At 40.6% G+C, this 16,222-nt stretch overlaps 1 protein-coding gene across 1 annotated transcript in view; it reads left to right on the forward strand.

The window, feature by feature from the left end:
- Positions 1-3,905: 3,905 nt before the first annotated feature.
- zdhhc8b (zinc finger DHHC-type palmitoyltransferase 8b) overlaps positions 3,906-16,222 on the forward strand; it is an 88,878-nt gene continuing 76,561 nt past the window's right edge. Inside the window, exon 1 of the mRNA XM_020473903.2 lies at positions 3,906-4,177. Within this exon, the coding sequence (XP_020329492.1) occupies positions 4,074-4,177 (104 nt within the window). The 5' untranslated portion in view covers positions 3,906-4,073. The remainder of the gene's footprint in view (positions 4,178-16,222) is intronic.

The following is a 16,222-nucleotide window of genomic DNA, read 5'->3' on the forward strand; positions in this document are numbered from 1 at the left end:
CCATGGTAATGTTGCTCAAGGTCTGGTATCAAGAATGAGAGGTTCATTAAACCCTTGTGTCACATTACTCTTCTTTATCCTATTATTCAGAGAAAACATTTTAGAATTTATATCAGGAGGGATGTGAAGTTTTTTTAGAGACCCTCCTAAAACCCCACTTGTTTCGTTTTGGTTGTTGGTCAGTGATTCTGCTAATTCCTCCTTCTGCTTGAGTGGCATTGTTGGTTTTCTTGTTGAGGAACGTGACATCTACTACACGCTACTTCATAACGACAAAGGGAAAACATGTTTTTAGACATTTTTACAAATGTATTGAAAATGAAATACAGAAATATCTGATTTACATAAGTATTCGCATCCTTGAGTTAACACGTTAGAATTACCTTCGGCAGCAATTACAGCTGTGAGTCTTTCTGGGTAAGTCTCTAGGCACTTTGCACACCTGACTTGTACAATATTTGCACATTATTCTTTTGAAAATTCTTCAAGCTCTGTCAAATTGGTTGTTGATCATTGCTAGACAGCCATTGTCAAGTCTTGTCATAGATTTGAATGCCGATTCAAAACTATAACTAGGCCACTCAGGAACATTCAATGTTGTCTTGGCAAGCAACTCCGGTGTATATTTGGCCTTGTGTTTTAGGTTATTGTCCTGCTGAAAGGTGAATTTGTCTCCCCATGTCTGTTAGATTGAACCAGGTTTTCCTCTACGATTTTGCCTGTGCTTAGCGCTAATCCATGTATTATTATCCCCCCCAAAATTCTGTGGTCCTTTGCGATTACAAGCATACCCATAACATGATGCAGCCCTGACTCTTTTAAAGTCACCATTGGCCTCATGGTGAAATCCACGAGCGGTTTCCTTCCTCTCCGCAACTGAGTTAGGAAGGACGATATATATTTGTAGTGCCTGGGTGTCTTGATTCACCATCCAAAGTGTAATTAATAACTTAATCATGCTCAAAGGGATATTCAATGTTTTTACCCATCTACCAATAGGTGCCCTTTGCGAGGCATTGGAAAAGCTTGTTTTTGAGGGACGTTACAGATAATTGTATGTGTGAGGTACAGAGATAAGTTAGTCTTTCAAAATCATGTTAAACACTATTATTGCACACGTAGTGAGTCCATACAACTTATTATGTGACTTGTTAAGTACATTTTTACTCATTGACCTATTTAGGCTTGCCATATTAAAGAGGTCGGATACTTATTGACTCAAGACATTTCAGATTTTAATTCTTAATTCATTTCTAAACATTTCTAAAAACATGTTGTTGTTTTTTTCTTTGACATTATGGGGTATTGTGTGTGTAGGCCAGTGACACAAAACCTCAATCCATTTTAAATTCAGGCTGTAAGACAACAAAATGTGGGGAAAAGTCAAGGGGTATGAATACTTTCTGAAGGCACTGTACAGTATGTCTCTTTGGTAGGCTATGTACAACGTATGTATGTTTACAATACATTCATCAACCTGTTATTTATCCCCGAAATACAAATGTTTTGTATTTTTGAAGGTTTCCTCACTGATATCTGTGCTTTTCTTGTTTAGCAGTACTTTTAAATACGTTGATGAAATTCTCTTTAAATCTCGGGTGAGAAAGTCAGACCAAATAGGAATTAGACCAAAATAGACCAAATAGGAATTACCAGAAGAACGTTTTTCAAAAGCAGTTTCACAGTTTTTATGAACAGTACTGGTTTCTCTCAGTGCATTGTGCTCTATCAATGCCTTCAAAGGTTTGTTTCTGTATTTTGTCAAAGCATTCAAAGAAAGGAGATTTCACTTGTTCACTATATACTGTACAGTGAACTCCAAAAGTATTGGGACAGTGACATTTTTTGTTTTGGCTCTGTACTCCAGCACATTAAAATTATATGATGACTGTGGTTAAAGTGCAGACTGTTAGCTTTAATTTGAGGGTATTTTCATCTATATCGGGTGAACCGTTACGAAATTACAGCACTTTTTGTACATAGTCCCCCTGTTTTAGGGGACCAAACGTATTGGGACAAATTCACTTGTGTATTAAAGTAGTAAAAAGTGTAGTATTGGGTCCCATATTCATAGCACGCCACAACTACATCAAGCTTGTGACTACAAATTTGTTGGATGCATTTGCTTTGTGTTTTGGTTGTGTTTCAGATTATTTTGTGCCCAATTGAAATTAATGGTAAATAATGTATTGTTTCATTTTGGAGTCACTTTTATTGTAAATAAGAATAGGATATGTTTCTAGACACTTCTACATTAATGTGTTAATGTGGATGCTACCATGATTAGAGATCATCCTGAATGAATCATGAATATGTGAGAAAGTTAGACATGCAAACGTCTTACCCCTCACCATTACAATAACAGGGGAGGTTAGCATTTTTCTGTTGTTGAGGGGGTGTATTATATTAATTATTCACGATTAATTCAGGATGTCATGGTAGCATCCACAATAATGTAGAAGTATCTAGAAACATTATAACCAAATACTTAACTTTTTACTTCAGAAATAAGTGAATTTGTCCCAATACTTTTGGTCCCCTAAAATGCGGGGACTATGCACAAGTACGGTTCACCTGATATGGATGAAAATACCCTCAAAATAAGTCTGCACTTTAAACCTCTTAGTCATTGTATCATTTCAATGTGCTGGAGGAGTACAGAGCCAAAACAGTAACAAATGTGTCACTGTCCCAATACTTTTGGCGTTCCCTGTATATCACTTTCAAATTGGCAGGGTAGCCTAGTGGTTAGAGCGTTGTACTAGTAACCGCTAGTTCAAGTTCAAACCCCCGAGCTGACAAGGTACAAATCTGTCGTTCTGCCCCTGAACAGGCAGTTAACCCACTGTTCCTAGGCCGTCATTGAAAATAAGAATTTGTTCTTAACTGACTTGCCTGGTTAAATAAAGGTAAAATAAATAAAAATAAAATTCATCAGCAAATGGTGTTCATCAAAGGATTTACAATCTGGATTTTCTGGGTCAGTTTTTAGGTCTAATGTTTGTGTTGGTTTCTTGATTTAGTTAATAGAGCTGCTTACTAATGTGGAATTATGTCTGCTACCAAGACCTATGCAAACATCAACAATGTCACAAATGTCAGCAAGATTTGTGGAATTCATGCCCATCCGGTATCTGTATTCCTTCTTGCTGCACTCTTGTCTACAGAGTTGACCAGCTTGTTGCATTAAATTACTTTTACATGCTGGTATGAGACAGAAATCTCGATCTTATGGAATTGCCTCTCCTTTCACTAATTTACAACTTTGTCTCAAATACTCGCCTACCCACTGAAGACAAGATAGAAGTGGGTCGATGAAATCCAGTGGATGATTATTTTATTTTTTTGCATACAGAGGTTAAAAGGATTTCTGTATCTGTCAGCTAAAACACGATTAAACTCTTCAGGCAGGAAAATGCTCCCTGAATGCAGCACAGTGCAATGGACCTATCACTATTCATTTGCACAGGTACTATGTTGCTGCCACACATATCCCTTTCTTTATTCTAGACTGCATTTGGTAACTCCTCACTAATCATAAATGCAACTGGAACGGAACCATTGGACTATGTTACTACAATCTCATTGTATAATAGCCTTTTATTTTAAATTGATTTTAGACTTGGGTGGCATCCAGGGGCATCCCAAGTGTTTTGTCAAATCATGTCAGTCAATCAAATAATGTTTTTTTTAAACAAATGTAAACGTTTTTCTATACATTTCTTCTTGCATTTGCTTATAAGCACAATACAAATCGACATTGATTAAAATATATTATCTTTTGATTGAGTTATCCACCTTGCAATATGTTGAAATGCGGACTTTTATTTTTGAAGGTTTCCTCATTACCATAGTAAAGTGACATCGTTAGTGCTGCTAGCAGAAAAGTAGTGGATTTCCCAAGCTTTTGGAGCGCTGTATTTTCTGCCTGTCTATATTTGGATCTGTGTGCGTTTAACGGCAGTAAATACGGATTGGCTGAATCGTTAATTATAGATATTGCAGACTGGATCTTTACATATGTATACTATCTCCAATTGGAATAAATAATTGAGGAATGTGGAAATTACAGAATGCCCAACAGCGTTGGAAAGAGATTTAAACCCACCAAATACATCCCGGTATCTACTGCTGCCACTCTTCTTGTGGGATCCACCACCTTATTCTTCGTTTTTACGTAAGTTTGATTTGTTTAGTAAGTCTTATAGTTTATCCTTCTGTCAATGCCTTACATACAATAAAGAGTTTCATATTCGGATCAGTAGCATAGGTCCGACGATATGATGGTAACCAATGACTATTGCTGTTAGAAGTTTTTGTTGCAGGATTTTAGACCGTTTTTCCGGGACGGACCTTTATGCTATTATGAATGGTTTTATAAATGTGGACTGTGCACTGCATAGCCTACAGTTATTATTGATCTTCGACTCGTTTTGGTAGTCTTGTTAGGCTGGGTGTGTCGAATCATTATGGCAGAAACTTCTATATGTGTTTTCCAAATGCATTTTCTTCTAGAATAAACTTCATAGTTGGACAGCCAACTCAAGCTTGAAGTATTCTAGGAGGTAGGCACATAGCGGCAATAGGTTACTGTGTAGCCGTAGGCCGCCATACTTGCCAGTTAGTTGCCCCGTCTTTAGTTCTTCGGGCACAGCAAACAAGTAACACAGCGGTGAATTGTTATATTGTTGCAACTGGTAGGCTACTTTGAATATGGGTGTGTCCAATATTGATTAGAAATGCTGATTCGCCCTCGGTACCTACATCAAAGTGCTTCATGTATAACGGGCAAGTGCATATGTGCGCTCTGAAGATTTTAGTGGTTAGAACTCTACCACTGCACCTTCATTATGGAAATGTGTGTGGTTTACAGCGAGTGACGTTTTTCTGAAGGTTATTTTTTCCACCCAGATTTGTTTAGTTTTTTTTACATATCCATTTTCCCATGGTTATCATGGCATTCCTGATTGACTCCGTGATCTACTTTCAAGTGCATCATTTATTGACATATAGACTAACAATCTGATTGTACACTTTTAAGTACAGCCTAGGCCTGCTGTACATTTGAATCTGCACTTAAGAGTCTATTTGCTTATGGAGACTAGTGGTTTGACTGAACTGGTATGATCTCATGGTTCAGCTGTCAGAGATTTGAGCACTAAATGCATTAGGGCATTGCATGAATGAAGAGACCTATAGGCTTAGGCCACTGTATGATATTCATATATAAACACATGTGAAGGAAGAGAAGCTGTAGGCGTAGCCCCAGAGAGAGATATGCCGGTGGCATGCTACGTCCCCGACGTCTATTTCTTTACTCTTGTCAGATAGGCTACTGCATCTACTATATAGATATACAGTGTAGGTGTACAGGAGGCTAATTTGTTATTTTTTCGATCATAATATTTTTGATAAAGATAAACATTATATTGTTAGATCATAGGAGTAGGCTACCTGGGGCGGCAGGTGTTGGGCTAGTAACCGAAAGGTTGCAAGATCGAATCCCCAAGCTGACAAGTTAGAAAATCTGTTGTTCTGTCCCTGAACAAGGCAATTAACCCACTGTTCTTAGGCCTTTATTGAAAGTAAGAATTTGTTCTTAACTGACTTGCCTAGTTAAATAAAGGTTTTAAAAAATCATTTCTGGTAGGCCTTAAACACAACTGTTAGAGCGGCGGTTGCACACTGCCTTCATACCATAGGGCAGCAGAATAATAGGCTAATAGCCACACCAAAAGTTTCTAAACTTTATTAGGGTAATATCAAAAATAACTCAAGCCACTGTTTATATGGAAAATATGAGCAGGATATTATATCGCTGCAAACATAACATTACAGTACTTCATTTAGCCAAAGAAAATGTCTCAACAGAATGAAACAAAACCATTGCGAACTGGTTTAAACCTTCAAAAAGTTAACAGGCCATATTGCAGCAATTACCAATAAAGGCCTACCAAACCCAAGAAATGAAAGAAATAGGCTAGGCACTTTCTCAAATAAATATCATTAACTGATCTTAAACTAAATATGGAGCACACAATTTAAAAAAAGATTGAACTTAATTTAGCCAATGAAAATGTCTCAACAGAATGAAACAAAACACAGTTTGCATATTTAAAGAACTGGTTTAGATTAATAAATTTATTTATTTATTTATTTATTTACCTTTATTTAACCAGGTAGGCAAGTTGAGAACAAGTTCTCATTTACAATTGCGACCTGGCCAAGATAAAGCAAAGCAGTTCGACAGATAAAACTACACAGAGTTACACATGGAGTAAAAACAAACATACAGTCAATAATGCAGTATAAACAAGTCTATATACAATGTGAGCAAATGAGGTGAGAAGGGAGGTAAAGGCAAAAAAGGCCATGATGGCAAAGTAAATACAATATAGCAAGTAAAATACTGGAATGGTAGTTTTGCAATGGAAGAATGTGCAAAGTAGAAATAAAAAATTAATGGGGTGCAAAGGAGCAAAATAAATAAATAAATTAAAATTAAATACAGTTGGGAAAGAGGTAGTTGTTTGGGCTAAATTATAGGTGGGCTATGTACAGGTGCAGTAATCTGTGAGCTGCTCTGACAGTTGGTGCTTAAAGCTAGTGAGGGAGATAAGTGTTTCCAGTTTCAGAGATTTTTGTAGTTCGTTCCAGTCATTGGCAGCAGAGAACTGGAAGGAGAGGCGGCCAAAGAAAGAATTGGTTTTGGGGGTGACTAGAGAGATATACCTGCTGGAGCGTGTGCTACAGGTGGGAGATGCTATGGTGACCAGCGAGCTGAGATAAGGGGGGACTTTACCTAGCAGGGTCTTGTAGATGACATGGAGCCAGTGGGTTTGGCGACGAGTATGAAGCGAGGGCCAGCCAACGAGAGCGTACAGGTCGCAATGGTGGGTAGTATATGGGGCTTTGGTGATAAAACGGATTGCACTGTGATAGACTGCATCCAATTTGTTGAGTAGGGTATTGGAGGCTATTTTGTAAATGACATCGCCAAAGTCGAGGATTGGTAGGATGGTCAGTTTTACAAGGGTATGTTTGGCAGCATGAGTGAAGGATGCTTTGTTGCGAAATAGGAAGCCAATTCTAGATTTAACTTTGGATTGGAGATGTTTAATATGGGTCTGGAAGGAGAGTTTACAGTCTAACCAGACACCTAAGTATTTGTAGTTGTCCACGTATTCTAAGTCAGAGCCGTCCAGAGTAGTGATGTTGGACAGGCGGGTAGGTGCAGGTAGCGATCGGTTGAAGAGCATGCATTTAGTTTTACTTGTATTTAAGAGCAATTGGAGGCCACGGAAGGAGAGTTGTATGGCATTGAAGCTTGCCTGGAGGGTTGTTAACACAGTGTCCAAAGAAGGGCCGGAAGTATACAGAATGGTGTCGTCTGCGTAGAGGTGGATCAGGGACTCACCAGCAGCAAGAGCGACCTCATTGATGTATACAGAGAAGAGAGTCGGTCCAAGAATTGAACCCTGTGGCACCCCCATAGAGACTGCCAGAGGTCCGGACAGCAGACCCTCCGATTTGACACACTGAACTCTATCAGAGAAGTAGTTGGTGAACCAGGCGAGGCAATCATTTGAGAAACCAAGGCTGTCGAGTCTGCCGATGAGGATATGGTGATTGACAGAGTCGAAAGCCTTGGCCAGATCAATGAATACGGCTGCACAGTAATGTTTCTTATCGATGGCGGTTAAGATATCGTTTAGGACCTTGAGCGTGGCTGAGGTGCACCCATGACCAGCTCTGAAACCGGATTGCATAGCAGAGAAGGTATGGTGAGATTCGAAATGGTCGGTAATCTGTTGGTTGACTTGGCTTTCGAAGACCTTAGAAAGGCACGGTAGGATAGATATAGGTCTGTAGCAGTTTGGGTCAAGAGTGTCCCCCCCTTTGAAGAGGGGGATGACCGCAGCTGCTTTCCAATCTTTGGGAATCTCAGACGACACGAAAGAGAGGTTGAACAGGCTAGTGATAGGGGTGGCAACAATTTCGGCAGATAATTTTAGAAAGAACGGGTCCAGATTGTCTAGCCCGGCTGATTTGTAGGGGTCCAGATTTTGCAGCTCTTTCAGAACATCAGCTGAATGGATTTGGGAGAAGGAGAAATGGGGAAGGCTTGGGCGAGTTGCTGTTGGGGGTGCAGTGCTGTTGTCCGGGGTAGGAGTAGCCAGGTGGAAAGCATGGCCAGCCGTAGAAAAATGCTTATTGAAATTCTCAATTATGGTGGATTTATCAGTGGTGACAGTGTTTCCTATCTTCAGTGCAGTGGGCAGCTGGGAGGAGGTGTTCTTATTCTCCATGGACTTTACAGTGTCCCAGAACTTTTTTGAGTTAGTGTTGCAGGAAGCAAATTTCTGCTTGAAAAAGCTAGCCTTGGCTTTTCTAACTGCCTGTGTATAATGATTTCTAGCTTCCCTGAACAGCTGCATATCACAGGGGCTGTTCGATGCTAATGCAGAACGCCATAGGATGTTTTTGTGTTGGTTAAGGGCAGTCAGGTCTGGGGAGAACCAAGGGCTATATCTGTTCCTGGTTCTAAATTTCTTAAATGGGGCATGTTTATTTAAGATGGTTAGGAAGGCATTTAAAAAAAATATCCAGGCATCCTCTACTGACGGGATGAGATCAATATCCTTCCAGGATACCCCGGCCAGGTCGATTAGAAAGGCCTGCTCGCAGAAGTGTTTCAGGGAGCGTTTTACAGTGATGAGTGGAGGTCGTTTGACCGCTGACCCATTACGGATGCAGGCAATGAGGCAGTGATCGCTGAGATCTTGGTTGAAGACAGCAGAGGTGTATTTAGAGGGGAAGTTGGTTAGGATGATATCTATGAGGGTGCCCGTGTTTAAGGTTTTGGGGAGGTACCTGGTAGGTTCATTGATTATTTGTGTGAGATTGAGGGCATCAAGTTTAGATTGTAGGATGGCTGGGGTGTTAAGCATGTTCCAGTTTAGGTCGCCTAGCAGCACGAACTCTGAAGATAGATGGGGGGCAATCAGTTCACATATGGTGTCCAGAGCACAGCTGGGGGCAGAGGGTGGTCTATAGCAGGCGGCAACGGTGAGAGACTTGTTTTTAGAGAGGTGGATTTTTAAAAGTAGAAGTTCAAATTGTTTGGGTACAGACCTGGATAGTAGGACAGAACTCTGCAGGCTATCTTTGCAGTAGATTGCAACACCGCCCCCTTTGGCAGTTCTATCTTGTCTGAAAATGTTGTAGTTTGGAATTAAAATGTCTGAGTTTTTGGTGGTCTTCCTAAGCCAGGATTCAGACACAGCTAGAACATCCGGGTTGGCAGAGTGTGCTAAAGCAGTGAATAGAACAAACTTAGGGAGGAGGCTTCTAATGTTAACATGCATGAAACCAAGGCTATTACGGTTACAGAAGTCGTCAAAAGAGAGCGCCTGGGGAATAGGAGTGGAGCTAGGCACTGCAGGGCCTGGATTCACCTCTACATCGCCAGAGGAACATAGGAGGAGTAGAATAAGGGTACGGCTAAAAGCTATGAGAATTGGTCGTCTAGAACGTCTGGAACATAGAGTAAAAGGAGGTTTCTGGGGGCGATAAAATAGCATCAAGGTATAATGTACAGACAAATGTATGGTAGGATGTGAATACAGTGGAGGTAAACCTAGGTATTGAGTGATGAAGAGAGAGATATTGTCTCTAGAAACATCGTTGAAACCAGGAGATGTCATTGCATGTGTGGGTGGTGGAACTAATAGGTTGGATAAGGTATAGTGAGCAGGACTAGAGGCTCTACAGTGAAATAAGCCAATAAACACTAACCATACAATAATAATGATATACAATAATAATGATAAAACAAATGATTATGAATAGAAATGTCATCCTACCTGAAAAGCAAGTTGCGCAGTAGCCTGCATTTGGCCACTTGTATTGGTATTAAAAAATATTCTGCTGATGTCTTCTAACATGTAAGTGATGTAGAATTGCATGAAATGCCTTTATAGAACGCCCATTTCTTTCCCCCCCAAAAATCCCCCAAATGCCCCTCCCTAAGAAGCACCCCAGCTCAAAACATCATGTGTGACTCGTGTTTTGCTAAACGATAAATGAATCAGAAGTTGCAACATTATCTCATGTTATGATTATAACAGCCTTTATTCCATAACACTGTGTTCTTCTCAACACAGTTGAAAAAGCAGCTATTTAAAAGTGAAACTTGTGCATGTAATTATTAGCAGACAACAAATCAAATATCATCTATCCTAAAAACAACAGCAACACAAAGTGTATATGTGTCACGTATACTCCCTCTCCGGCCTCTAGGTCACCAGGCTACTGATTATTATGCACACCTGTCACCATCGTCAAGCACACCAGCGCCTCATGACACTCACCTGGACTCCATCACCTCCTTGATTACCTTCCCTATATCTGTCACTCCCCTTGGTTCTTTCCTCTGGTGTTATTGACTCTGGTCCATGTCAGTGTGTTGTTCGTGTTCCTTGTTTTCTGTGCCCTTTATTTATTAAACACTCACTTCCTGTACTTGCTTCCTGACTCTCAGTGCACATTGTTTCAAAATGTTTGCAAACTTTGCCCAGACTGAGCTATTCAGGACAGTATAGGCGAGAGGAAGGCTGAGTGAGTAGCATGGCTTTGTACTGGGGGTTAATGGTTTAGATCAAAGGAAACATATGAAGTTGGCTTGCCCTGTTGCCCAGCTATCTAGATTGTAGCATCAACAACCACTCCAGTTCTAAATGGGTTCCTCCCTGGCTGTAAGAGGTTTTGCATAGACACATGGTCAGACAAAGTGGTAGTCTAATGCTGTAGTCCTGATGTGCTTGTGTGCTTTGGTACCGCAATAGCTGATACAGGGCAGCAGGAAGCTAGTCTCAGGTCCCTCTCCAATCTTCCAGACCTCTGTTGGTTTTACTGCCCAGCTTCTCTATTGCAGCAGGGGTTCCAGTCAAGCTGTGGTCAGGGCTAGATGGATGAGCCAACCATTGACCCCCAACCGATGGGTAGAGAGGGTAAGGATTAGGAATATACCCTGTTCCTCTGCTCTTTGATTCCCCATGCAGCTAAATGTCCATAGGATTGGGTTGTGTATAATGGAACCCCCTGGGGTAGAATTACTGTGCACATCCACTTTGATGGGGGGCATTGATGGGGGGCACATATGCTACACAATACACCACAATGCTCCTCAATGCACCACAACATTCCACAATGCACCACAGCATTCCACAATGCACCTCAACACCACAAAACACACCACAGTAGACCCAATAGATGAAGCCACACATGTGCTGTGTTTAGAGACATGTGAGACAGCAACCTCCTCCAAGACATAGAGTCAGTGAGTCATTGTGGACCAAGTGATTGCCAGGTCTCCACACTAGTGTCATATCAGGCATGGAGGAAGAGGCACTGTGTGAATAGTAGGAGTGCCAGCTAAGTGCTGGCACAGTGTTACTGTTACTGCTGTGCCTGGCATCTCTGTCAGTGGGTTTACAGTATGTCTGTCCTTCACGACCACAATATCATTCACTCATTCACATAAGGCTCATAATGCCATGTGACCAAGGTACCCTGATTCCTCTACACAGGTCCAGCTTCTGGTGTTTCTACAGAAACAAGAGGTGGTATAACATTGGACTGTTTGCTGATGTAAACAAACAAACACGTTGTAAAGGCTTTCCACATGCTCTACACATTTGCTACCTGCCACTGAGAAAAATGCAGAGGCTTACTGTTATCATTTCCTGTCAATACCGATATCCCACATTTAAGAAGGGGTGAGATGAATTTCTGGAAACTCTCAATTGACTATGCGGCAGTTGTTATGGCAATAAATTATGGAAGAGGTTGCTGTTTGTGTTTAGAGCCAAACTATCTCCCAGAGATTCATGTAAGTACAGCTTGGCATGGGAGCCGGAGCAAAGTGGACAGAAAGAAATCTCATCTTTTACTTCCACATCTGTTTCCTCATTTACAACATATTCATTTAAATGAGACGCTCAGTGCAGAGGCTTTTCCACTTAAACCACCATTGTTAGTAGGTGCAATCAGAGGCTACGTTCGTTCCAATGTCCATACTAGCATACCACGTATAATGCACAATTCATTGCTTCATTCTAACCAGTATGCCAGTTTGGACATTGCAGCAAAGAGTGGCTAATGTCTCACAGTTCTTTTCGTGTGTATAACAATGTATTAGGATATCATAGAGTGGGACTGGGGGTATCATTAATCTCGTATTTACTCACCCCAACATGATGGTGTGGTAGTGGTGAGGGATGGATGAATGCCTAACATCCAGGGCTAAGTGCTTGATGTGCCCTCTGGCTGTGGTGTTTTAAAACATTGTGGTAATCTCTTCTCTACCACATGAATTGAACTTTTAGGAGAGTAATTAAATGTGCATCCCCCATTGATCTTAATCCACATCCGGACTCTGGCGCCGTCCCAAATGGCCCTCTTTTTTTCATACATAGTGCACTACTTTCGACTAGAACTCTATAGGCTCTGGTCAAAAGTAGTGCACTGGGCAATAGGGTGCCATTTGGCACACACGATGGGTGTGATTATGCAGCTGCTGCTGTCCTCTCTTTAGTTGGTGGTTCTGAATCAGTGATGCTATCTTATTCATTGGTGCCTTTCAGTACTGTGTATTAGATACCATTAGAGACTAGTCATCCTCCAATCCCCACTTCCCTTTGCTAATGTGTTTGATTGTAGGGCTATGTGAATTTGTTAGTTTAATAACTTGTTTAATAGCTACATTGATTGTTTTGATAGGTGATATGGTATTGATATAGTGATATTTGATACAGTGATATCAGAAGTGTTTGTTTCACATGGTGCATATACATCTGATTAGGTTATGTTATTAAGGTTGTCTGTCTGGTTTGCTAAATCCCTATGATCATGTTGTTTGTGTCGATTCCAATGTTTCATCCTCTATATTAGGATATCAGTAGTTCAGATTCTCTCTTTCTCCCCCTCTTCTGCCAGCATTGTGAAAAGAGGGGTATTATTGATGATTCAGATCTCTCCTTCTTCATGCAGAGATAAAGATAATGAGATGAAGATATGGGCCTCCGGGTGGTGCAGTGGTTAAGGCGCTGTACTGCAGCGCCAGCTGTGCCATCAGAGTCCCACGGACCTCCCGCCCCACGGAGAGGTCCGTGGGGCGACGCACAATTGGCCTAGCGTCGTCCGGGTTAGGGAGGGCTTGGTTGGTAGGGATGTCCTTGTCTCATCGCGCACCAGCGACTCCTGTGGCGGGCCGGGCGCAGTGCACGCTAACCAAGGTTGCCAGGTGCACGGTGTACCCTCCGATACATTGGTGCGGCTGGCTTCCGGGTTGGATGCGCGCTGTGTTAAGAAGCAGTACGGCTGGTTGGGTTGTGTATTGGAGGACGCATGACTTTCAACCTTCGTCTCTCCCGAGCCCGTACGGGAGTTGTAGCGATGAGACAAGATAGTAGCTACTACAACAATTGGATACCACGAAATTGGGGAGAAAAGGGGGTAAAATAAAATAAAATTTAAAAAAATGAGATGAAGATAACAGGTTTGGTATATTTCTGCCGATGACACCTGGACCCTTGTCTGACTGGTAGTGCTGAGCAATTAGTACTTTTTAATAAAAAAATAATCTGTTTTCGATGTTGGTTTTGATCATTTTTGTAACATTAAATGCACTATGCATTATGTGGGTTGAATAAAACAATTAATACAAGACCATGATGGTAGTGTACGCTCTCGTTGGTTGACCCTTGCTTCATACTCGTCGCCAAACCCACTGGCTACAGGTTATCTACAAGTCTCTGCTAGGTAAAGCCCCGCCTTATCTCAGCTTACTGGTCTCCATAGCAGCACCCACCCGTAGCACGCGCTCCAGCAGGTATATCTCACTGGTCACCCCCAAAGCCAATTCCTCCTTTGGTCATATATCCTTCCAGTTCTCTGCTGCCAATGACTGGAATGAACTGCAAAAATCTCTGAAGCTGGAGACTCATATCTCCCTCACTAGCTTTAAGCACCAGCTGTCAGAGCAGCTCACAGATCACTGCACCTGTACATAGCCCATCTGTAAACAGCCCATCTATCTACCTACCTCATCCCCATATGGTATTTATTTATTTATCTTGCTCCTTTGCACCCCAGTATCTCTACTTGCACATTCATCTTCTGCACATCTACAATTCCAGTGTTTATTTAGCTATATTGTAATTACTTCACCACCATGGCCTATTTAGTGCCTTAACTTACCTCATTTGCACTCACTGTATGTAGACTTTTGTTCTACTGTATTATTGACTGTTTGTTTTGTTTATTCCATGTGTAACTCTGTTGTATGTGTCGAATTGCTATGCTTTATCTTGGCCAGGTCACAGTTGCAAATGAGAACTTGTTTTCAACTAGCCTACCTGGTTAAATAAAGGCTAAATAAATACAAATGACTGCTTATCACTTATTAACCATAATTTATTCACATTACTTTACTTTAATAACATATTTCAGTTGTGTGTATTGCATTAGTTTTATTTGATTACTTTATTATTTCATTCCAGGTCATCATCGCATCTCTATTGAGCTGCTGCCTATGTTGTCTGACAAAATCACAATAAATAAACTTAAAACTTAAATAAGGCATACTTTTATGACTGCTGAATACCAACTATCAATCACTTAGATCGTGTATTTTCAGGTAGAGATACCTAGCGAAGCTCACGATTGCTCATTCTTGTCTCTTCAAGAGCAGGCATAAAATAAACACAGACCGGACAAGTAGATGCGCGGTGGATTATGGTCATTGTAGTTAATTGCCATGTTTTATGCGCTAAACTATATAGAATATTGGCCTGTTGGAAACTACAAATCCCTACTACATCGCACATTTCTGTCTGGATCTGATTTATCTCCAGAGAAACTGTGCGATGTGTGCATTGAGTTCACAGAAGAAGGAAAAACGAACGAAATGGAATTCAAATGATTGAACCAACGTCAAGGATAGGATAGGGAACGCTTTAGTTTTCGGTGTCATATAGAGAGGATAGATGCTGATTATCTCACTGAAAACAACAAGACCAAAATAAGCATTCACAGCTTGAAGTGATTCATAAAAATCGCTGCACAACTGTCTGTTCGCTGGTTTTCAGGGGAGATAAATGGAGCTTTTGGTAATACTGTGGATAAGGCCTTTAGCAGGACTGGGAATGCTATGTTATTTTTTTTTTTTTTTATGAGCAGCTACTTTAGGTCAAGGAGAGATCTTGTAGATTAATTAATTTGGTTGTGCTCACTCTCAAAGGGCTACTTGCAGTTATGTACTGTATTACATCAAAAACAAGGAAGGAATGACCCACAGGTTGATATATGAAAGGAATGTTGGTTTTATTCTGCATGTATTTCTACTCCCTTTCAATAAAATTGAAAATAATTGTTTTAATTGTGTTGTACTGCATTATTTATCATGAGTGTAGGCTCCCTTCTGGATCTTATGACTGCATGGTAATTTATTTGAGACTTCAATCCTAGTCTTTTGCACTACACTATTTATTTCTATTACAGTAAGAAAAAATGTACCAGGAACTTGTAAACATGTCTGTAGGCTACAACATGTCTGTACTTTGAAAGGAAAAGTCTCTAGTTGCTTGATGGCTTAGGGACCAAACCCAAATCTTGAAATTGAATATTAATCATGAAACCAAAAGATATAATGTTGAACATAATGTAGCCTCTCGTAAGATAGGATGAACTGTAATTCCTCATTATCAAATGTCTTGGGGCTGAATACACTCATCCCATTTGGGAGCATACACAGAAACCATAGAGTAACATTCTTGGTAAAGGTTTACATAACCCCTGTAACACTGACCGTTCCCCACCGCAATCTATCTATTCTAGGTCTGTTCTGTTTCCATTTTCCCATGTTCTGTATGGGTAATGTATGGTTTAATATTATGTATGGTTACTGACATACACTTGCTATGTATCGTTAATATATGGTTTAATGCTATGCATGAGTAATGTATGGTTTAATGCTATGTATGGGTTACACTGACATACATTTGCTATGTATGGGTTGTGTATGGACTCCACTGACCATAATTGAGGGATTAAATTAAACACAAAAGGATGACGGTGGTATCTTGAGTCTCAGATTCAACTGCTGACATTTTTTTTTTATTGTTTTAAACAAAGTTACAATGAGGTAGGCCTGTAACTT

The sequence above is a fragment of the Oncorhynchus kisutch genome, linkage group LG3 (assembly GCF_002021735.2).
Source record: "Oncorhynchus kisutch isolate 150728-3 linkage group LG3, Okis_V2, whole genome shotgun sequence".
Lineage (NCBI taxonomy): Eukaryota > Metazoa > Chordata > Actinopteri > Salmoniformes > Salmonidae > Oncorhynchus > Oncorhynchus kisutch.